The 24182-nt window shown below is 44.5% G+C and overlaps 1 protein-coding gene across 5 annotated transcripts in view; it reads left to right on the top strand.

The window, feature by feature from the left end:
* LOC142775005 (uncharacterized) overlaps window positions 1-4199 on the top strand; it is a 142044-nt gene extending 137845 nt beyond the window's left edge. For 2 of the 5 annotated variants that reach the window (XM_075876231.1, XM_075876230.1), the window contains exons 2-4: window positions 417-674; window positions 1267-1389; window positions 1942-4199. In XM_075876231.1, the coding sequence (XP_075732346.1) occupies window positions 473-674; window positions 1267-1389; window positions 1942-2108 (492 nt within the window). In that variant the 5' untranslated portion in view covers window positions 417-472 and the 3' untranslated portion in view covers window positions 2109-4199. The remainder of the gene's footprint in view (window positions 1-416; window positions 675-1266; window positions 1390-1941) is intronic. The other 3 variants (XM_075876232.1, XM_075876234.1, XM_075876233.1) reach the window with 3 other exon arrangements.
* Window positions 4200-24182: the final 19983 nt, after the last annotated feature.

Here is a 24182-nt window from a genome sequence, read left to right on the forward strand (position 1 = left end):
TTTACTACTACTGTTATATACATACATATATTATGGAGCAAATACATAAAAAGTTTTTTGTGATTTGATACAAGTGAGCTCTTGTTTGATTATGAGGTTGGGCCTGTCGATTGACCACGTTTGATAGTTGGAAAGTTAATGTGAATTTATTTTTCAGGAGCCAGGTTGCACTTAAAAAATTTATGTTATTTTGGAAAGTTAGTTCTATAGACGATTACTACTGTGGTAGTACTATACTTGAGTAGGACATATATATTGCGGTACGTAAATTTTACATGAGGCTTCAATTTATTTCAAAGTGAATATAGCAGATTTTGGTCACTTTAACGAAGTGATAGCTTCCTCAAATAATTATTAGAAGTGAGGGCTTTTAATGATTGTTTTTAATTAAATATCTCGTTTTCGGCTCTTCACAGATCGCAGAGATTGGTTTGTTAAGGTCCTGTGATGCATCGGTTGCACATTCTGGCACATGAATCCTCATCATTACTTGGAGCACCTGTACAAAAATAGGAAGGACACGTTCTCCCTAACTGTGCAAGCCTATGTCACTGCTGGGACTGTTATCATTCAGCGGATGTGGCGTGGAAGCATGCATGGCAGCCTCATCTGGAAGGACTGCAATCTGCTTGGGAGCTTCGAGGGCACAAAACTGCCTAACGGCTGGCTGCAAGGTTAGTTTTTCTTTAATACATACGATTACATGAACACCACTTACTGTGCACAAATTGAAAACCCAAGCATGGTTGCTTTCAGTGGATACCTGTAATATTCTTACACATAATTCTTATTCACATTTATAGAACTAAATTGCAAGATAATTGAGAATGTTGAAAGCTCAAAGCCTGCAGCTTATGAATGAAACTCCAATCATCTGAGACTCAAAAGCTTGTGCTTTTAAACAAGCACAAATGCTTTGATTCCTTTTTGAGCTCTCGAGCTTGTGACTCCCTCTGTGTATCAAGTGCTCTGGAAGGAAATAGCAAGTGGGTGAAAATTGCCTGGCTGTTCACAACTTGCAAGGAGAAAGACCTATTGAAGAAGCCTCAGATGACATAGGGCCAGTAACTGCATCTTTTACCTAATGTAGCTTTTTCTCTCTCAGTGCTGTTGCTTGTGTTTCAGCCGAACATGTTCACCATGATTGCATAGTGATATATATTTTTCTACAAATTGTACCGGACCTAAGCATGCATTGTTGATCTCTAAAGGTGACGTTCAGTGTGTTTAAAAGCCATGGCTTCTCATTTCTTTGTCTGTGGCTAGCCTGTTTCAGCAGCAGAGCGATGCAGCTAGCACACACGCAATCCAAATCATGGAGCGCTCTTTTGGTGTTCTGTGCAGGACGCAGCATATCCATCCGGCAACACACTGGTATCAACAATAATGGTGAGTGTTGGTGGCACCTGTAGGAGCATGTTGTGTTTGTTGCGTATGATTATTTCCCCTGATGAAGTGCAATTTTGAAAGGTTTTCTTCATTTAGAATAATAGATGTCAGCAACAAGCACACTCATAATCCATAAGTTCTTTGTGTCTTCTAGACTGCCCATTAGCTCCTATATGCGGTATGGTGAGCTGGTTATGTTAGACAGCCTTAAAATTATGAACATTGGCTGTTGTGTTGTAATGCAGTCTAACTTGTGTTTCTTAGTGAACTTATTTGTGGTCTACTTCTCGCACCTAGTGTAAAGTCGAAATAGAAGAAACTCTATTGGCTTTTTATGCCTGTCAGAAGTTTCATGTCTTCATCTATAACATTGTAGTTTTGCTCTTGTATCATATTAAATATATTTTCAGTCTTCACTGTTTCTGTGTGTGTGTGTGTTGAGGCTTGTCATTGGCTGCTGAAAATACAATATCTGTAAATATGAGCACATAATTGACAACTATACACTCTTGCATGTAGCATGGTTGTAACAATGATCTGTATTTTTCTAAGTTCCAGAAGTAACAAGGGGTTCGGTGCTCCACGGTCATGAACAGTGTATCAAGAACAGAGCACAGAAGACCAACAAGTATAAAGGGACTGCCAGTGACTGTTCTCCTGCTCGAAGTTTACAACAGCAGAAAGGGCACATTGTGATGTCAGGAGCAGCTGCCGCTTAACTTCTTAGCAGTGCAATATTCAGCAGTTCATTTGCTTGCATTCGAAATTATTTAAATTTTCCTTGGAAGATACCAAACTATGACACTAATTTAAAGGCTGCTGTAGTGTTAGTGGGCAAATATTTTTGAGCTGAAGTTTTTAACATGTGTGTTAAATGCCCGCGTGCCTCTACATTTACATGCCAGAAATCACAGCATCTATGGTCGCCAATGGTAACTGTGCTTGCATTCTTTGTAGTACAAGAAGTAAAGCCAAGAATGCAGTAATCATGTACTTAGTCGATGTGATCCTTCAGGGTACACTCATTTGTATAGCACCAATGATGCCATGAGTGTATAAGCTCTGGCAAGTGAATCTATGTGAATTATTTTATTTGGAAGGAAGAGGATCATCACTACTCCTAGTATATCTTAACAGTAGATTTTAGTGCTTGGGTATTATCCCACTGCCTATCCGTCCTTCAACAGTCTACTTATCTACTGTGTAAGTGTAACTTTTTAAATGTATACTATGCTCGGATAGGTTTGTTCATAATGTAATGCAAGTGACTTATCATCTATGCAGCTCTACTCACACTAGAAATAAAAGTATTTATTTTTAGATGTAGCTATAGCATGCATTCACTTGTGTTTTTCTAGGTGCCTGTACAATTGTTTAGCCCTACAAAAGTGCTGGTATACTCTAATATTGAATCTGGCATCTTAAAATGGTTTGTTAGTGGAAGTAAGAATGTGTTTACAACCAATATTACTATCCACAGATGAACTGTGAAAACTCTATGGAAATTTATTTACATTTATTGAACTTTGTGAAGGCAAATGTTATTATGTTCTTTTATTGTGGTCCCTGTTTCATGCAAATGACACATAATTACTTTGCAGTGGCATAGTATTAGTTGTTATTTTATACATATGTGCTGAGCAACATTGCAGTTGAGGCCAGCAGCAAGACATACATGCAGTGCACTGGAGCATTACCTCACATAGTGTACAGTCTTTGCCCACCAGTAAACTCAATATTTTTCAAGCAGACTAATAGACAGCTGTATGGGCACTGTGTTGATGCCCAAACTTTGAAGTCTTCTTGAGGAGTGTTTTTCATCATTTTTGTCCAAGTGAAGTAGCTACCCAAGGCCACAACTGGTGGGAATGTGGTGGTTTCCTCTCTCCAAAAGCACTCCTACCAGCTGCCTCAATGTTATTATGGGGTGAATTCATGAACTGGAAAAATAATTGGTCTTTGTTTTCTTGGCCGAAAGAGTCACTTCCACCGTTGAGCCACCACGACGCGCCAGAATAGAAACTTTTAGCTAAATAAAGTTGATTCTACATTTGAGAAGTGTTTTGGGGAAACGAAATGGCACTTATAGCTGTCAATATAAACACTGTTTGCACCAAGGAGCTTAGTAGCTTATAATTGTATTATTCACATATTGTCTAGAATTTACTCGTGCTGTGCCAACTTTCAGCCCAAGTGTCCTAACATGCTTTGTTAGTGGGTTGTGAATGAGCCAAGCTATGTAAATAAGCAGAGTGATATTGCAGACATGTACAAAATATTGATGCACAGCCCTTTTCTTTAGCAAGATATTGTCAAGGGCTTTATTCTTGTGTTTTTTTAAAAAACTGCTTGTCACTGGGCAGCACCGAAAAACTATGCATCAAGCTTTTGCGAGATGGTTCGAGAAACACCGTGTTCAAACATAACAGTGCCGGTGGATTTCTCTCGTAAGTTACTTTCTGTAGTATATTCAAAATGAGTGTATTAGAATTGTTGTTTTATAGCCATTCATTTTAATATTTACACCTGAGTGTGTGTATGTATGTATGTATGGGTGTACTTATGTATATGTGTGTGTGAGTATATGTATGTATGTATGTGTGTGTGTGTGTATGTATGTATGTATGTATGTATGTATGTATGTATGTATGTATGTATGTATGTATCTTTTAAATGAGAATCCGTTTATCTTTGGTGAGTAAGTTTGGTAATGATTTGGCTGAATTTGTTTCTAGTTATTTCTCTTTTGAGCTATTATACATTTCAATTTGTTTTGTACTGCATAAAAATAAATGTAACCTTACACAGAATATGTGTGTTCGAAGAAGTTTCATTTACCAACCTACAGTCATGGGCAAGAAATTGGGTAAAATGGAACGAACCTGCGAAGATTAGTTTCGAGCATAGCTACTCTACATGGCATATCTCGTACACATTGCGTTGGTTGAATATGTCGATTTCAACCTTTCAATTTTAATCAGAATAAGCAAGCTATCACCCGTGGTTGTATATGTGTGTGATATTTATGCATACTGTGATACCGGTTCGCAATTACAATTAAGGTCACAAACCTAGTCAAGCTGAATACACGAATTTTGTCCATGCACCTTTCATCTGCATTGGAACTTTTGGTAATAAAAAATAAACTTCAGTTTAGAAATTTATTCTAGTAACCAAAAGCAGGGCATCTCTTTATCACACAAATCAAATTGCCATTGTTCTGTTTCATTCTCGACAATAGGGGACCCTGTCAGCAGAACTCGATGAACTGCTATAGTTCATTTTAACCATTGACAGCGACATTACACTGAAGCGTGCAGCATGACAAATAGCGGGAGAGAAGACACAAACTAATCACTCTGTTTACGTCAGCTCTAACTGTCCGTGCTCTTTGGTCTTGCTGCATGTGATGATGCCCACCAAATTACCACGAAAGCGTGTCCATACAAAGGCAGCCAACTTGGCTGCAAGCAGTTAGCTCACTGCACGTGTAGATTTTCTTCAAAACACCGTGAAGACTGATTGCTGGTCGAATATCCAAACACGTGAAAAGTAATATACCAGGTATGATATTGGTATTTCAGCACTGGACACTTTTGCGATAAGAGAGGATGGAGGAAAAAATTATGAACCCTGAATTGTTTAATTTTTGAAGGAGCATAGTACAGCGCTTTTGGGTCAAAAGGGGAGTGAAAGAAGCAAGCGCGAAAGCCTACTTCTCAAAAAACTAGTACCCGCCACCACGCATAATGTCAGGCCGGGCAACCTTTTGAAAAAAAAAAGTGTTCAGTGATTCTGCGAATCGAATCGAGTACCCCCTAGATTGTAGTTGAGCGCTGTAAATGCTCGTCCACTGCAGCAGTGCTTGTGTTCGCCCTATTGCTGATATATCGTCATTCCTTCGAATGAAGCCAAATGCAAAAAAGTCCCGTGAAACTTTGTCAAAAATAGAAAACATAGTTAGAATGCGTTTACCCAAGGTTACTAGAAGATTTAAACCGCCACGTGTGACTGTATAACCGTGCCCTATTTATTCTTGTACATTACTGTCATGACGTTGGGATAGCCGGCTCTAACGTACGCTACCTTCTCATAGTTTGCCAAATATAGATAAGAAAATAAAAATATATATCGGCCTGTGACAACGCTAATCAACTATTATGAGTTCACTGTCACTAGTGTCACTTTCACTAGATGAATGCTCAGTTTGCTTCCATTATCGTTATTTAGTAAAGTTTTGGCTCATTAACTCAACTCTCTTAATTAGCATTGATTCTCACACCTAAGGACAGTCACACTTCATCTCGCTTTCTGAGTGGCTGTCACTCCCATATAACGCGTACTCCACTTTTTTATGCTCTCTGAGCATCTGACCCTGCTTTGCGGAGATTTTCCCTGACGTCTGCTGGGCCAGAAAATTAACCTTTGACTATAGGTACAAAACACCCTTACGTTCACCACTATAACGTGCAAGATTGCACCAAATTAGTTAAGTTGCAGCGCAGCTTCAATGAAATGTAAGGTAACTGGTCGCGTTAAATAGGGGAAGACATTCGAGGCACATTTTCAAACATTGCATGCATCGATTTATGTGTGGTTTCATTTATGTGGTGCACCTGGAGTGCTGTTTACTTGTACTTGGCGAGATAGTGCATGGATTGCTCGGTGGCTTAAGGCCATCGAGCAATTATTTTTTTTAGCTACAGTCGTTGATTAAAGGCGAGTGCTTGGCTTTGCACAGCCCACCAAAACGTCTATTACAACGTACGCGGCATCCCGTAAGCGCTGTAGCAGACGCTCGCGGAACTGAAACTTAGATTCAGGAAATCATTGGCTGTCATCGTATACTCTCGATGCTAGACGCTTTGCGTGCTACCTTGATATTATCGGCACACACTTCTTTCTTTCCTTGTCGTTTCATCGGCTATCGTGTGTCCTCCTTGCCCTCTTAAGTGCCGAATAAGTTAAATTCATTCCCGCGCTATAGTAATCCCTCCAGATAAGAGAACTTTTGGCTAAGAAAATGCGTAGCCAAAGAGAAAGCTTTGTGAATTCGGCCCCTGCTTAGTTACTTGACATTGCAGTATTGGTTCGTGATACCTGCCGCAGATTTGCGGACTTTGTGCAGCAGTCCTTCTCCAAAATACTGCAAATGTATAACTTGCAGGTGACCGTGGGTAAAATTTGAAGCAAATTCAGGGAGATATGAGACAGTGACTGTGAAAAAAAAAACAGATTTGACAACTTGTGTGTGGCTCCCAACTGTATCACTGTGATGGTACTGAGCAGCTTACTACAATCACGAATAGAGAAAAAAGATACATCACAGGCAGATCGTGCAAAAGAAACCTGAATGACGGTTAAGGGTGACATTAGTTTTCAAGAAATGTCTGCAAGAGTATGCTTATTTATGTCAGATGTTTTATTTGTATTACTTCTAAGGTCTAAGGGCATCGCAGGAGGGAGTAGAAAATTCAACGCACACAAATAAAGTAAGCATTAGTAATTTCTAACTTTACAGTGTTACCTATCTAGTTGCGTACTTCAGAGAGGATCAGGTGTATTATTATAAGTAAGCAAGCACTAATGTACAGATAAAGTAAAAACCCGGTGAATAACGTCTTCGGCTTCCTCCTGTCTCAGCCCTTTTTTTAAATTTTTCATTGCAACCAACTCCCTTTATTATTTCTACACTTTCACATTAAGCATCCGCTGTGAGTCACTCTTGCTGCCTTCATGTGAAGGGCTTCAGACAGGCAACAAGCATATTCCCGATAAGCTCCCAGCAGTTTTTCTGAACTCTGGGACCTGCTCATGTGAGATTTTGCAATATAGCTCTTCCATAATCGTTTTAACAAACTTGACATATATTGACTTGAACACGTAAGCTGTGCTCAAGTGTAAACATACACAGAATGAAGAAAGCTTGCATACACTGAATGAAGAAAGTTCACCTACATTAGAGATCTGGTCTGGGCCGGTTGGTATGTACATCACAAAATGTTGGATTTAGACAAGTCGGTACCGACCTGTTTAAAACTCGCAAGTACAAGCACTGGAAACTGCTCAAAACATGAACTGCAGCGTACGACTGTTAGATGCGGCAGTCAGAATGGGGATTAGAAGGAGAATTAGCCGTTAGAATGGGTGGGGGATTGAAACTTAGGCATGCGTTAAACACGCGTGGCGAAAAACGATCTCCTCACGCTATGGAACCCCGCGGCCACGGCCGTACGTCTCGATCCAACGCGTAAATCTTGTCCGTCTACTACTTTTCATTTCATTTATTGACGCCTTAAGGGCCCGGAGGCATTACATAAGGCGGGGGCAAGCAATATATGACGGACTCTTAATCACACAAACGCCGAAAAGGGAAGAAAAGACGAAGAAAGGTAAAAAAAAACATCTCTAAGAAAGGAATCAAGCAAGCAGAAAAAAAAACAACTACCGCAGACTGGAAATAAAACAGCAATATACATAAGTGATCAGCATCATAATGCACGAGTCATTAAAAGTTGGCTACTAACATGGTTCGACTAGGAGTTAATTTCAATTGAGGTCAGATGCGTTGTTATTTTTTCGCGAAAAGTCGTGTGGTCGGTGGACGAAACAATACTGTCGGGGAGGGTGTTCCACAGGGTTATTGCATGGGGGAAAAAGAATATTTCTTTTATGATGTGCGGCACTGAATGTATGCGATTGGTTTGCCGTGGTTGAGGCGCGGCGAGATTCGGGCGGGGGTTGAAGTCGAGGGTGCCTGGCAAGTGGGTGATAATAGAAAGAGTGAAGCAAGCAGAGACGCGAGATGATTCGACGTGATTGGAGACATGAAAAATCAAGCGTGTGTTTGAGTTCAGTGATGCTAAATTTACGCGAGTAGTTTGACGTTATGAAGCGAGCAGCGCGCTTCTGGATGGATTCTAATTCGTAGGTGAGATATGCTTGTGAGGGGTGCCAGATAGATGAAGCGTATTCCAATTTAGGCCGACGGTATGTCTGATATGCAAGTTTTTTAATAGCGGGTGACACAGATCTGAGATTTCGGCGCAAATATCCAAGTGTGCGCGAAGCATGTGCGCATATTGTTTCAATGTGAGCGACCCATGATAATGACGATGTCAACTGAACGCGTAGATACTTATAGCAGTCTGTTCGAGTTATTTCATTTGAATTGATAGGATATCCGTGTATAGTGGTGCTGCGTTTACGGGAAACGACATGGATTGGCACTGATTAAGGTTAAGAGGCATGTGTCATTTTCCACACCATGCAGCGATAGTGTCCATGTCTTCCCGAAGATTAGTGGAGTCGCTAGGCTTGTGAATGGCATTGTAGATGACGCAGTCATCGGTGAAAAGTCGAAGTCTGGTTTTTGTGTTAGATGACAGGTAATTGACGTAGATTAAAAATAATAGGGGGGATAAGCCTGCTCCCAGGGGGACACCGGATGTAGCACTAGAAATTTGCGAGTCATGAGAGTTGGCAGTATATAGGGTATTGTACGCGACCTTTTAAGAAATCTTATATCCAAGTAATCCGTTTTGGGGCGATACCAAGAGTAGATAATTTTGCAAGCAGGTGATTGTGTGGGACACGGTCGAAGGCCTTCGAGAAGTCGAGGAAGATGGCGTCAATTTGTAGATGATCGTCCATATGTTGCAAGATATCATCGGTGAATTCTGAGAGCTGTGTTTCGCACGATAATAGTCTTCTGAAACCATGCTGGTACGCGTAAAAAAAGTTAATTGATTCAAGGTAGTTCAATAAATTGGTTGCTATAATGTGTTCTAGCAGTTTGGATGGTATGCTGGTTAGCGAAACCGGGCGGTAATTAGGTGCTTTTGATCGATCACCAGACTTATGGATGGGAATGATTTGTGCTTTCTTCCAATCGTTGGGAACCTCACGGTGATTGTTGAAACAGTAAGGTTAGTATTGAACTTGACAGGTAAATTGTGTTTTAAGTAGTTTGCTGCTGATTTGATCGCAACCGGCCGAGGAGGATAATTTGAGAGAGTTTATTAACTTAAATATTCTATCAACGTTGATCTGGATATCAGGCATTCTGGTCGGCGAGTGGAGTGGTATAACTGGGTAAAATTAAGGCTTTGAGCAGGTGAAAATACTGACGTAAAGAAGTCGTTAAGGACTGTAGCACATTTATCAGTTTTGATTAATTCGTAGTCTACGTTTGACAGCTGGAGTAGCGTCGACGATTTGGCGGGGAGATAATTTGAAAGAATTTACGAGGGTTAGACTGTAGGATTGATAATGGGTCAGTTGAGAAGAATTTGTCTTTAGAGGCTTTCAATTCCGTAATGCATTTATTAGCAGCCAATTTGTACTGATCCCAAGCAATGGCGTTATTGAGAAGTTTTGCTCTCCGATAAAGGCGTTTTTTTCTTGTTGAGTATAGGCGCTTGAGGCGTTGCGTAAACCACTGGTTATTTGTGTCTGTATTTACAAGGATAGTGGGAATATGTCTGTTTTTCAAGTTTAGCCTCGTGTTTTTATATAATTCCTAATTGGTGTGGACCGAGCGGGCAGTGTATGACTGTCGGAAGTCGTCGCAGAAGAGTGCAAGTTCGTGGTTAAATGCGTCGAAGTGAGCTTTCTTGAAATGAGTGATTAATTTTTGCGTTAGGGCGTTCTTTTTTATAGGCAGAGAAATGCTGATATGAAGGAGGCTATGGTCCCTGAGGGCAGGAAGCAAAGTCACATTTTTTTATGTTTTCAGGGCTAGATGTTAATAAGAGATCTAGGGTGTTGTGGGCCCTTGTAGGGCATGTAACTGTTTGGTGCAGATTAAAGTCCAGAGTAAATTCAAGAAATTGTTTGGGTTCACTAAATGGTGATTGGTTGGCTACTGAAAGTAACGATCAATTAATGCTGGGATGATTAAAGTCTCCGAAAAGGAAAATTGGTGCCTCGGGAATATCTTTTTTCATTTGTTGTAGAGAAAAACGTAATTTCTCGCAAAAGGAGGGACTACTGTCTAGTGGACGGTAACATATTCCAAGCACTATTTTGCCAATTGTACTGTGCACGCATACCCGTATGTTAGTTCAATGTTGTCGTCGTGAGTGAATAGTGAGGATGATAAGCTGTCCCTAATGGCAATCAGTACTCCTCCACCTCGCCTGTCATGTCGGTCACGTCGATATACTATTGGATTGGGGTTGGACAGAAAAACTTCGCAGTCACTGACGTCCTTGTTTAACCACGTTTCGGTTAACAAGACGATATTGGCTGCGGTATCGTCTATGAAACTTTCGAGTTCGTCACGTTTTGGGATTATGCTGCGGATGTTGGTGAAAAGCACGCGTAATTCCACAAGTGTTCGGATGCCACCTGTCTACGCAGTCAGCCCCGATGCTGTTTACTTATGGCTTCAGTAGATCGGAAACCACCGCAAAGCAGTCGGATCACTGGTATATTTACACAACGCAGAGCCGCGATCACCCACTCCTCACCCCGCGAGCACGGCGATGGTGGCGAGGACAGACGAGGGCTAGCCGACAAGCTATACGACACGGTAGTATATAGGAGTTCTGTGCAAGGGCGTCAGGCATTGCGCGGAAATGACGTATGGAGCGGTGGTAGCCAATGAGCGCCGTAGCAGGTGACATGGGCGCCTCTGTGGGCGCCTCCCCTCTCTCTAGCGCGTTCTCCAGCATACGGTTGTCAAACACGCAGCCGGGACAACCACGACCATAATGTAAGAACTCGCAGTAACCCAGATGACACCTGCCAGTAATGATAGAAGAAGTCATAAAAGCCTTGGAAGGAATGCAAAGAGGCAAAGCTGCTGGTGAGGTTCGGGTAACATCAGACCTGCTGGAAGGCGGAGGACAGATTGTGTTAGAAAAACTAGCCACCCTTTTTACGAAGTGTCTCCTGATGGGGAGGGTACCAGAATCTTGGAAGAATGCTAACGTCATCCTAATAGATAAGAAAGGAGATGACAAGGATATGAAGAATCACAGGCCGATCACCTTGCTGTCCGCCGTTCATAGCTCGGCATACTCACTCATGAGTACACTCACTCACACTCATTCATACTCATTTGAATCGGTGAGTGTGAGTATGAGTGAGTACTGATGAGTATGAGTAGGAGTGAATAGAACGTGAGTCAGTACTTATAAGTATGAGTAGGAGTGAGAATGGACGTGAATGAGTACTTTCAGTGTGAGTAGAAGTGAGTATGAACGTGAGTGGGTGCTCATGAGTGTCAGAAGGAGTGAGTATGAACGTGAATGAGTATTCTGAGTCTAAATAGGAGTGAGTATTAACGTGAGTGACTACTCTGAGTGTGAGTATAAGTGAGTATGAATGTGAGTGAGTACTCTGAGTGTGAGTAGAACTGAGTATGAACGTGAGTGAGTATTGTGAGTGTGGGTAAAAGTGAGTATGAACGTGAGTGAGTACTTTGAGTGTGAGTATGAGTGAGTATGAACGTGAGTGAGTACTCATGCGTGTGAGTAGATGTGAATTTGAACGTGAGTGAGTAGTCATCAGTGTGAGTATCCGTGAGTATGAACGTGAGTGAGTAATCATCAGTGTGAGTAGGAATGAGTGAGAGCTTGTGAATGCAGGTAGGAGTGAGTATGAACGTGAGGGAGTACTCTGAGTGTGAGAAGGAGAGAGTATGAACGTGAGTGAGGACGTGAATGAGTAGGAGTTTGAACATGAGTAAGTACTGAGGAGTGGGAGTATTCGTTAGTATGAACGTGAGTGAGTATTCATGAGTGTGATTAGGAGTGAGTGAGAGCTCATGAATGTGAGTAGGAGTAAGTAGGAACGTGGGTGAGTACTCATGAGTGTGAGTAGACTTGACTGCGAAGGTGAGTGAGTTGCTGTGAGCGTAAGTAGCAACGAGTAGGAACATGAGTAAGTTACTATGAGTGTGATAAATATTTGTAACTATCGCTACAGCGTCTTCAATATGTTGGAAATAACGGGCACTATGGCATGCAAGCTTACTAAACGTAAAAGCCTTCAGTTAGTTTGGAAACTGGGGGAGCCATCCTATATCAGATGGGGGCGGGGGGGGGGGGGCGAGGTGACTGCGCAAATCTCGAGTTGAGGGTAGCCGTCTATTTTATTGTAATTTGAATTTTCTAGGCTGAATAACTTTGAACTGCCTGTCCCTATAGCGACCGTTCTTGCTGCACTTACCTCTTGCGCCTTCAGTCTACGCAACGCGCTGATAACACGTGTAAAACAACAAGGTCTTGAGAAGCCCTTTAACGAAAATCGCCGCGCGAGCCGGTTCCGAAAAAAGAAATGCACTGCGCAAGCGACAAAAAAACAAACAAACGCTGAAATGGCCCGCGAGAGAAAGCACATTGTGTGCGCGACGCACATTGCGCGCAGCGATTTTGCAGTTTCTATCTCTGCTTTGTCCCTCAAGTGAAGGTTGCCTTGAACGAAAACCTTAAGTGATCTCATGACCCCTCAAGCGCGAAGCTGTGTGCAAGCTTCACGTTCTCAGTGCCCCATTAATAAAAAAAAAAGGAAAGCTTGGAGGACGGTTGAGCTTCGCCGTCGATACTATAGTATGCGATAGCGTAATCGGACCCTGTTCGCATCGCCGTTTCAATCTCTACTCTCGCTTCAGTTTTCGGTGGCTTATTATGCCTTCAACAGTGCAGACACAATGTGCAATAAGCGCCCAATCACCCTTGATAATTTATTTTATCATTCACATAACGCGAGCTAGTACAAAAACACACATAACACAACTCGTTAATTACCTTTCATTCGGTTGTCCGCGATAACCCTGCGTACGCACACTGCCAATGAACGTTAACCGCGTCCGCAGATCCATAAATACGGCACCCTGCAATGGTCAGTGCCGGCACGGAGCCAACGAAGTCTCCGCGTGAGCGTGACCCACAGAGGAAGGAAAACATCTCCAAAGATGCGCACAATTTCTCGAATGCAAAACTGCCGTACGCAACGCATTCCATCTGAAGGCGAGGCAGAGAGGGGAGATGCCGTCTCGACGGTCGCGCCGGGCCGCAGAACGCATACCAGTGGCCGGGCGGCCGGGGTGGCCGTGGCGCCGACGTGGCGGCTTGGCCCCGGCGCCCGCCTGTCCCGCTAGTGCAGTCAGACGGGGCTAGGAGCAATGGAACGAACGAAGCGGCAGAGCCGGATGGCATGGCAACGTCTTGGGTTCTTGCGGGTAATCAGCGGCGGCCGTGTAGTATACTGAAGCTGTCGAGAGCGTCTCTATTTCGCGCGCGTGCGTCGTAGCCTACGAAAGCGCGTTTTGAGTGCTTGTAACACCTTACCGAGATTCTAAACGATGTCTCAGCGTCTCCTACGCGTCATGGCACACAAATGAACGTGCAGGTGCGTCTTGATTGCGCTGAGTTATTGCCTGTTTGTGGAACCTACCGACCCTGAAAGAAAGCGACAATTGTTCAGCTCGATTGTTTATTGAGTAACCTGAGTACACGTAACGCTACCTCAATGTTAATATTCATCACTGGCCTGACAACGTCCACTCCAGGACAAAGGCCTCTCCCATGATCCGCCACTCAACTCGGTCCTGTGCTTGCTGCTGCCATTAAGTACCCGCGAATTTCATGATCTCATCTGCCCACCGAACTTACTGTCTCCCCCTAACCCGTTTGCTTTCTCTGGAAATTCGGTCAGTTATGCCTAATGACCAGCTGTTATCCTGTATACGCACTACATGCCCAGCCCATGTCCATTTCTTCTTATTGATTTCAACTATGATATCCTTAACCCCGGTTTGTTCCCTGATCCACTCTGCTCTTTTCTTGACTCTTAAGGTTAAACTAATATTTTCCTTTCCATCGCTCTGTGCGGCGTCCTCAATTTAAGCTGAACCCTTTTTGTAAGCCTCCAGGTTTCTGCTGACTAGGTGAGTACCGGCAAGATGCAGCTGTTATATACCTTCGTCTTGAGGAGATAGTGACAATCTACCAGCCATGAGCTGAGAATGCTTGCCGAATCTTCTGCACCCCACTCTTATTCTTCTAGTTACTTCAGTCTCATGCCTCGGCTCCGCAGGTACTATCTGTCCTAAGTAGAAGTATATACCTTTTCCAACTTCCAGTGCACTGCCACCTATCTCGAAGCGCTGTTTTCTTTCGAGGTTGTTGTTCATTACTTTCGTTTTTTGCCGGTTATTTTGTAGATTTCAAGAGAAGAAAAGCGGGAAAAGGGGAGACAAAGTTTGGTGGGCAGATGAGATTAGGAAGTTTGCGGGTATGAAGTGGCAACAGCAAGCAAAGGACCGAGTTGACTGGTGGAACAGGGGAGAGGCCTTTGTCCTGCTGTGATGATGATGAGTATGTGGATGTAAAAGTACGCGGGTGAGTGCGCGTGAGTATGGGTTGGCGTAAGTATGAAGGTGAATTCTTATGTGAGTGCGGAGGTGAGTGAGGGCCTATGATCTTGAGCAGGCGTGAGTATGAAGGTGAGTGAGTAATTATGAGTCTTAATTGAGGTGCACGAAAAAATTGAAGTACAAAAAGGGGACACCTGGACACGGCGCGCTGTCTCAAGGTGTCTTCCTTTTGTACCTCAATTTTTCGCGCACCTCAGTTAGTATGAATTACCAACTCGCCCAGCAGTCCGTGTTTCTCTAAGCGTGTGAGTAGTCGTGAGTATGAACGTGAGCCATGAACAATGAGTGTGAGTAGGCGTGAGTATGAACGTGAGTGACTGTGAGTAGGCGTGAGTATGAACATGAGTGAGTACTCATCAGTGTGAGTAGTCGTGAGTATGAACGTGAGTGAGGGCCTATGAGTGCTAGCTGGCGGGAGTATGAATGTGAGTGAGTACTCACAAGTGTGAGTAGTCGTGAGTATAAAATGAGTGAGTACTCATCAGTGTGAGTAGTCGTGAGTATGAACGTGAGTGAGGGCCTAGAGTGTGAGTTGGCTTAAGTTTGAACGTGGGTGAGTACTCATGAGTGTGAGTAGGAGTGAGTATAAACATGAGTGAGTACTCTGAGTATGAGTATAAGTAAGTATGAACGTGAGTGAGTACTCATGAGGATGAGTAAGAGTGAGTATGAGCGTGAATGTGTACTTTCAGTGTGAGTAGAAGTGAGTTTGAACGTGAGTGAGTACTCATGAGTGTGAGTAGGAGTGAGTATGAACGTGAGTGAGTACTCTGAGTGTGACAAGGAGCGAGTATGAACGTGAGTGAGTACTTTGAGTGTGAAAAGGAGTGAGTATGAACGTGAGTGAGTAGGAGTGAGTGTGGGTAGGCGTGAGTATGAACGTGACTGAGTATTTTGAGTGTGAGGAGGAGTGAGTATGAACGTGAGTGAGTACTCTGAGTGTGACAAGGAGGGAGTATGAGCGTTAGTGAGTACTCATGAGTGTGACTAGGCGTGAGTATGAACGTGAGTGAGGGCCTATGAGTGGGAGTAGACGTGAGTATGAACATGAGGGAGAGTAAAATTTGAAAAAATGTGGTGAGTGAGTGTGAGTGAGTAGTCTCTCAAAGTGCCGACCTATGCCGGTGCCGTTACAAGCTATTCACAAAGGTAATTGCTAACAGAATTAAGACAACATTAGAATTTAATCAACCAAACGAACAAGCAGATTTTTAACAGGCTACTCAAGAATCCAACGCATTCATACTAATCAGGTAATAGAGAAGTTCTCAGAATACAGCCAACCACAATGCATAGCCTTCATAGATTACGAGAAGGCATATGATTGAGTAGAAATACCAGCAGTCATGCAGACACTGCGGAATCAGGACGTCGACAAAGCATATATAAACATCCTGACAGAAATCCACAAAGGATCAACTTCCACTATAATGCTCCATAAAAAAAGCGACAGAGTACGAATCGTGCAGGGTGTAAGACGAAATTTCCGGAGCCCTCCACTACGGCGTCTTTCATAATTATATGGTGGTTTTGGAACGTTAAACACCGCATATCAATCAAGAAGGGTGTAAGACAAGGGAATACAATATTCCCTGTGCTATTTACCGCCTGCTTACTTGAAGTTTTCAGAGACCTAGACTGGGAAGAGTTAGGGATAAGAGTTAATGGAAATTACCTTAGCAACATGCGCTTCGCTGATGATATTGAATTGCTGAGTAACTCAGAGGATGCATTGCAACTCATGGTTACTGAATTAGACAAGAAGAGCAGAAAGGTAGGTCTTAAAATTAATCTGCAGAAAACAAAAGTAATGTACAACAACTTCGTCAGAGAAAGTGTTTCAGGATAGGTAATAGTGCACTTGTAAAAAACTACGTCTACTTAGGACAGGTAATAACCGCGGAGCCGAACCACAAGATTGAAGTAACTAAAAGAATAAGGATGGGTTGAAGCACATTCAGCAAGAACTCCCAAATCACGGCTGGTAGATTGCCGCCATCCCTCAAGAGGAAGGTATATATACCAGCTGCATCTGGCCGGCACTTAGCTATACGGAGCAGAAACCTGGAGGCTTACAAAGAGGGTTCAGTTTAAATTGAGGACGACGCAATGAGCGACGGAAGGGAAAGTGATAAGTGCAATTTTAAGAGAAAAGAAGAGAGCCGAGTGAATCAAGAAACAAACCAGGGTTAAGGATATCTTAGTTAAAATCACGAAGAAAAATGGACATGGGGTGGACATGTATACTATAGCGCGTAGGCAGAATAACTGCTGGTCATTGAGGATAACTGACTGGATTCCCAGAGTAGGCAAGCAGGTTAGGGGGAGACAGAAGGTTAGGGGGAGAAAGGTTAGGGGGACACAGGTAGGCAGATGAGATTAGGAAGTTTGTGGGTACAAATTGGCAGCAGAAGCACATGACCGAGTTTACTGGCGGAACATGGGAGAGGCCTTTGTCCTGCAATGGACGTAGTAAGGCTGATGATCTTCATGATGATGATGATGATGATGATGATGCGTACCTGGAAAGTACTTTGTATTAGTTACCAAGGTGGTCCATGTGACCTTGCTTCATCAGGGCCGCAAATAAGTTCTTTCTCCCCCCTCTCTCTCGTTAACGAACGTAATACAGCATGGTAGGAGAGTAAAATAACTATCGCGCGTTACATGCGCATTAAGTAAGAATACATGTCGTTTAACACTTCCAACCTACTAAAAAGAGCCGAGCCATAATTCTTTATTGTCATCAACCACCGCAGAAGCAAAATGCTCATAATGCCCTGCAAACGCTGTAGTGGTATATCGCTCCTCCACAAAATGATGAATAATGGCGTAATGTCTAATTCCCAGCTTTACAAAAATTATGATTTATATGGTAGTGTTACCTTATACTCGTATTAGTTGCAATAAGAGCGTTTACCATGACCTCTTCATGAAATGGCGTCCTTCCAGCTGTCGCTGTGACTGTGCGGCGCTTTCCGTGCAGGCCTGCTTTTTTTTTTCTGCAACGCGCAAGCCAGGAAAAGCTTTGCCCGAATAAATACATTCTGCTAAGAAGAATCCGGGAAGGTGAGGGAAAAAGCACAAGCTGCATCATGTAACGTAAACGTTTTGGGCGTTCTCTGTGAGCTTCCACTTTCGTGTGAAAAATATCATGTGGGGCGAACCGGATGGTATGTTCGAGCAAGGGAACATGAAGCAGCGATAACCAATAAAGAGAATGAGCATTTGACTGCACACGTCCCGCATTATATGTGTGCTCTGAATTGGCAGTGATTATCGCGTTGGGGCCCGTTAGCGCAGTACTATATCATAAAAGTGAGGGCGCCCGCCAGCGTAGTGTAATCCTGATAAAATTTTGGGGCCCGTCAGCACAGTACTATCGCTAAAGTAGGGGGCCCGTCAGCATAGTGAAAACGTAACAGTGAGGGGGCACCGTCATAATAGTGATGCAGATATAGCGACGGGCCCCGTCACCGTATACAATGACTACGCTGAGGGGGTATGTCACCGTTTGTAATGGTAAAAATGAGAGGGCCCATTGCTGTAAATCTGTAGTCTTGTAGTTTTCAAAGTCACCGTATTGCTGTTTGATGGCATAGTGGATTGATGCGCAGTTGGGGAAGCGGTCGTGCTTCAGGTCGTCATGTTCAAATTCCCAGTTTCCATTTTCTTTTTTTTTCTTCAATGTAATGCGGCGAGACTGGCATCGCTGCTCTCAAGGAGTTGTAATTTTTTTACTAGAAACTTATTTCTCTGTTCGCGGCGTTTGTTGACAGTCCCACTATGTGGATTTTGTGGTGACGTTGGTGTCCGACTTCGGTTTGGATCGTGCTTTTTTTCTTCTGCTCTCAGTATTGTTTCAAATACTGATACTTGTTTTTTTTAATGATAATCGTGTTTATTCATCGTGTGTGTAACTATAGGCCTCACACACATGAGCCCTCAAGTTACTTATGCGATAGGCCTCAATCATCTCACGCGAGATAATTGAGGCCTATATCACGTAAGTAAATTAAGTTTGACGGTACGTGCACGTGTAAGTTCACCATAAGTTGCGCTATTTCAAGAAGAGATTGCGCGTATCTCGATCATTTTTAGGCTGTGTACTGGTTTAGAGTTCAATCAACAAGCGGCAAGAGTATTGTTGACATTGTATCACTGTGGCTGTTAATTGCACCCTTCTACGCATGCCCATTCTCTTTTTTTTCATATATATATATATATATATATATATATATATATATATATATATATATATATATTGCCGCGAGGCGTATTGCGGATACTGTTGCGCATGCCGATACCACCGGCACGCGGCCTTATCGTGGTCCAGGATGCACCGCGACTCACCTGCGAAGATCATGGCCCGCACGTCGACTATTCGTTGATAACGAGATAGCGCCAGACGCTACGGCGACTGTATCTCGGATGGTGAACGCGCCTTGCGTTCCAGTGGGACATTTCTGTTACCCGACGGCCGTCGAACGCGCCTTGCGTTCCAGTGGGACATTTCTGTTACCCGACGGCCGTCGAACGCGCTGTTCGCCTCCCGCGAAGCCGGTGTGTCTGTTTTCCTTTAGTGGGCGCAAGTCCGCCAAATAAACGGATCTCCTTCCATTTCTACTAACCTCCCGGTCTCCTGTCTTCGGGCTACCCTCACTCTTACGTGACATCTGGTGGAGGTGCGGGGTATGCACAAAAACGACCTTAAAACAGCCACTGCGGAGAACGAGGACGCTGAAGACACAGATACTCGAAGCAGTCGCCGCCTCCGAAACCTGCCACCTGAGCTGGGACTGCTACCGGACCCCACGCGACCACGAAAGGACGCTTTGACAGCCACCATGAGCACCCCGCAATCACCTACCCCTGTCATGCTGCAGCAGCCGCGGGTGCCCCCAACTTTCCATGGTTATGCCGCTGAAGACCCAGAAGAATGGCTCGACCAATTCGAGCGCGTGGCTACCATAAACAGGTGGGATGAAGAAATGAAGCTGCGATACGTTTACTTTTCCCTGGACGGCCCCGCCAAAACGTGGTATGAAAACCATGAAAGCACACTGACCACCTGAGAATTTCTGAAGAATGAGTTGCTCAGGACCTTCACCAGCATCATGCGAAAAGAAAGGGCCCAGCTGCTGCTAGAATCGAGGACCCAACAGCCCAATGAAACCCCAAACGTGTACGTCGAAGAAATGAAACGTCTTTTTAGGCGAGCGGACCAAGACATGACCGAAGACAAAAAGGTCGGATACCTAATGCGAGGGGTGAAGGAGTCGCTTTTCGCTGGTCTCATAAGGAACCCTCCTAAAACAGTCGCCGAATTTACTGAAGAAGCGCACACCATAGAAAGGACCCTGGACGCCCGGACTCGGCAATACAACCACCCGTTTCAGCTCAGTTCGCTCTACTCGGAACCGATTCGAGGTGAGCTAACCACCAACGATCTGCGGGAAGCTATTCGAGAAGTGGTTAAGGAAGAACTACGCCGATTGCTACCTCCTACCCCCCAGCCCCCCCCAAAGAGCATCTTTCTTGGACATAGTGCGTGATGAAGTCCGGCAGGCGCTTGGCTCTTCATCAGCGACGACTCGAAGAGTGGCCGAAGCAATGACTTACGCCGCTGCAGTGAACACTAGGCCACCCCGACGAAACAAGCCCAGTCCTCGACGGCACGCTGCAGCCCCAAGTAGCCATCCGCCCTTACCCGCCCACCCTACATACGAGAGACGCCCGAGCCAAAGAAAATGCGACACCTGGAGAACTCCCGACGACCGTCCCCTATGCTTTCACTGCGGTGAGGCCGGCCACAATCTTCGACACTGCCCCTACAGGCGGATGGGACTGCATGGCTTCTCATCTCAGGCACCACGGCCACGCCCTGGACAACGACCTCCGGCAATCGAAGACTACTTGCGCCATACAGAGTACTTGTCCAGCCGTTCTCCATCACCGCCATCCCCACGCTTCACGTCACCGAACCGCAGCAACAACGAATGAAGAAGGTCCCCAAGCCCCCGTAGGGAAAACTAAAACCAGCAACCTTTGGAGGTGAGGTTGCTTCAAGAGGAAAAGCTGAAGACCCTCCACCGAAGACCATATATGACGACAGCACATCATCTACGACGACGACAACGCACAACAACCCAAGCCGCGAGACGAAGCAAAACGAAGCAACAAGACGAAGCGCCCGAACCCAAAGCCAACGCGCAACTCCAGCCCACGTGCCACCGATTTTGAAGTATCTATCGACGGCCACCCGGTAACTGCCTTGATTGACACAGGAGCTGACTACTCGGTCATCAGCGGGCCATTGACAGCACAACTGAAGAAGGTTACGACGGCTTGGGACGGCCCGCAGATCCGCACAGCGGAAGGCCACCTCCTCACCCCATCGGGGCGATGAACTTGGAGGGTGACATTCGATGGTCACACATACCTTGCCACTTTCTTGGTGCTCCCACAGTGCTCCCGTGACGTCATTCTCGGCATGGACTTCTTGACTCAACATCACGCGGTTATTGACCTGGCGTCCAGATCCATCAAACTTTCCTCGGATGAAGCCATAAATTCATACTCGGCACCACATAATCGCGCAGCCCTCCGTGTGCTCGAGAATGACGTAAGCGTCCCACCCCGATCAACGACCCTAATCCCCGTAACCACTGGTACTGCCGAAAATGCTCATGGCGTCGTCGAAGGTAAGATACAGCTTTTGCTTGGCCGTGATATCGCAATCGCAAGAGGCATTGCGGACTTCCGGAATGGACAGGGCCCAGTGCTGCTAACAAATTTCAGCCAAGAACACTGTCACCTGGCCAAAGGCACGACCATTGCCTTTCTCGATGAAATCGCGGAAGTCAGTGACACCCTCGCCCTCTCGAATTCAGTGACCATCACCCCACAGACCCACAACTCGCAGCTGTCATTCGACATTAACCCTTCCTTGCCTCAATGCAAGCAGCAACTGCTCCAGAACCTCCTTCGACGTTATGACGACTTTCGCCACTTTTTCACAGGTCCAACACACTTCTCTGGCAAAGCATCGAATCATAACCCAAGAAGATATCCGCCCTCTCCATCAAAGCCCTTATCGTGTGTCGGCACGTGAACGTCAGGCCATCCGAGAGCAAGTTGAGGAAATGTTACACGACGATGTAATTCAGCCATCGAAAAGCCCATGGGCGGCACCAGTCGTCCTTGTCAAAAAGAAAGACGGAAGTCTTCGGTTTTGCGTCGATTACCGACGGTTGAATAGTGTAACCAAGAAGGACGTGTACCCTTTACCAAGGATCGACGATACCCTAGATCGTCTTAGTGATGCAAGGTACTTCTCGTCCATTGATCTAAAGACAGGGTATTGGCAAATTCAGGTTGATGAAAGAGACCGAGAAAAGACCGCCTTCATCACGCCGGATGGATTGTATGAGTTCAAAGTGATGCCATTTGGACTTTGTTCCGCTCCAGCAACCTTCCAGCGTCTAATGGACACAGTACTGGCAGGTCTCAAGTGGCAAACATGTCTCGTATACCTGGACGATGTGGTCGTCTTCGCCTCCAACTTTAGCGACCACCTGAAAAGGCTCCGGACGGTACTGGACGCAATTAAGTCATCAGGGCTGACACTGAAGCAAGAAAAATGCCATTTTGCCTATGAAGAACTACAGTTCCTTGGCCATGTTATAAGCAAAGATGGCGTAAGAACAGATCCCAAGAAGACAGCCGCTATCGCACAGTTTCCTCAACCGCAAGATAAGAGAGCAGTGCGCCGATTCTTAGGACTGTGCGCCTATTACCGACGCTTCGTCAAGAACTTCTCACACATTGCTGCCCCTTTGACGCAGCTCACCAAGTCGGACGCCCCTTTCGAATGGAAAGCTGAGCAGCGTGAGGCATTCAAAGAACTTCAACAACGTTTACAGTCGCCGCCTGTGCTGGGTCACTTTGATGAAAATGCCGAAACTGAGATACATACAGACGCCAGCAGCATCAGCTTAGGTGCCGTTCTCGTTCAGAAGCACAAGGGCTGCAAGCGCGTCATCGCGTATGCAAGCCGCTCACTGTCGAAAGCGAAAACCTGCGTTACCGTTTGACAGATGTACCGCCCCAGTAAACTTCATTCCCCGCTATGATAAAAAGAAAGCAAAAAATAAGGTTGTGGGAGAACCTGTTCCTGCAAAAGCCTACCAGGTTTTAAGCCAATCAAAATAAATGAACAGGAGTTTTTAAATGGTACCCAAAGCGCAAATTTTTGTGAAAAGCCAATTATAAAATAAAATCGTGGGCAGACAGTAACGCAAATGGCTGTCCCAAGGGCTCAGCGAGCACAGAGACCCCGCTATTTTTAATATGATAATAAAAGCCAAAGACGTTTGGGCCGTGCCCAGTTGTGAACAGAAAAAAAATAAAATAAAATAAAATTAAAAATAAAATAAAAAATAAATGTATTTAAAAAATTAAAAAAATAAAATAGTAGAAAAAAAAGAAAGAAAAAAAAAGAAAGAAAGAAAAGTTAAACAATAGAAAGAAAAACATATATAAAAATAAAATATGCACACATTGTCTGATCACACTCCGTAGTGAATTGTGAACGTTCCGCATGGCTTCACGCTTTCTCCTCGTGTCTTCAGCTCTCACGCTTCCAGAGCTGCCGTTTCACTCCACTGTCTTCGGCTTGGTTACTGTTCCCTTGGTTTGATGAAGCTGTCGATCTTCATGGATAGATGTTACGCGTCTTTCTTCCCGTGACTCTTACCGGATATTCTTCTCGTTTGCCTGAGGTCGTCTTTGTAGAGGGGCGTCACCGTTTTGTTATATTCTGCGTGTTGCGCTAGTGTACCGTGCGCGCGCCAGCAAGGATACAGCGCCCACGTCCCCGAGGTACAAGACCTCTCCTGTGAAGGGTCAACAGGGGGAGGCGACGCGTGCATCCTGCGGCACGCGCCTTCTACCGTTTCTTTTGGTGTGTTAGTACTTGTGGATGGTGTTTCTGTTTAGGCGTCCGCTATTACAAAGGCCGAGGGCAACACTACTCGTTATCGCGAAATGTCCGGGATCAGGTCGCTTATATGTTTCACTAACCGTATTGGCAGAGCTCGATTACGCGCCTGTTTTAAAACGCGTGGGTATATCGAACTGTCCGTGGTTACCCTATAGGATTTATTTTTATTTATTTATTTATTTATTTATACAATACTGCAGGCCTAGGGCGGCCCAAGCAGTAGTGGTTTGTTTGTATATCAATGATGAAAACCAGATTTAAACAAAAAAAAGAAATACAAATTGAGAGCAAGAAGAAATAAGCAATGAACAATCGAAGAAAACACCAGAGAACAGGAGAGGACTAATCAGTGCATATTTCAGACATATGGCACAAAAAAAACGAAGCAAGGCAGCAATGATC

Source organism: Rhipicephalus microplus, chromosome X (assembly GCF_043290135.1).
Source record: "Rhipicephalus microplus isolate Deutch F79 chromosome X, USDA_Rmic, whole genome shotgun sequence".
Taxonomy (NCBI): domain Eukaryota; kingdom Metazoa; phylum Arthropoda; class Arachnida; order Ixodida; family Ixodidae; genus Rhipicephalus; species Rhipicephalus microplus.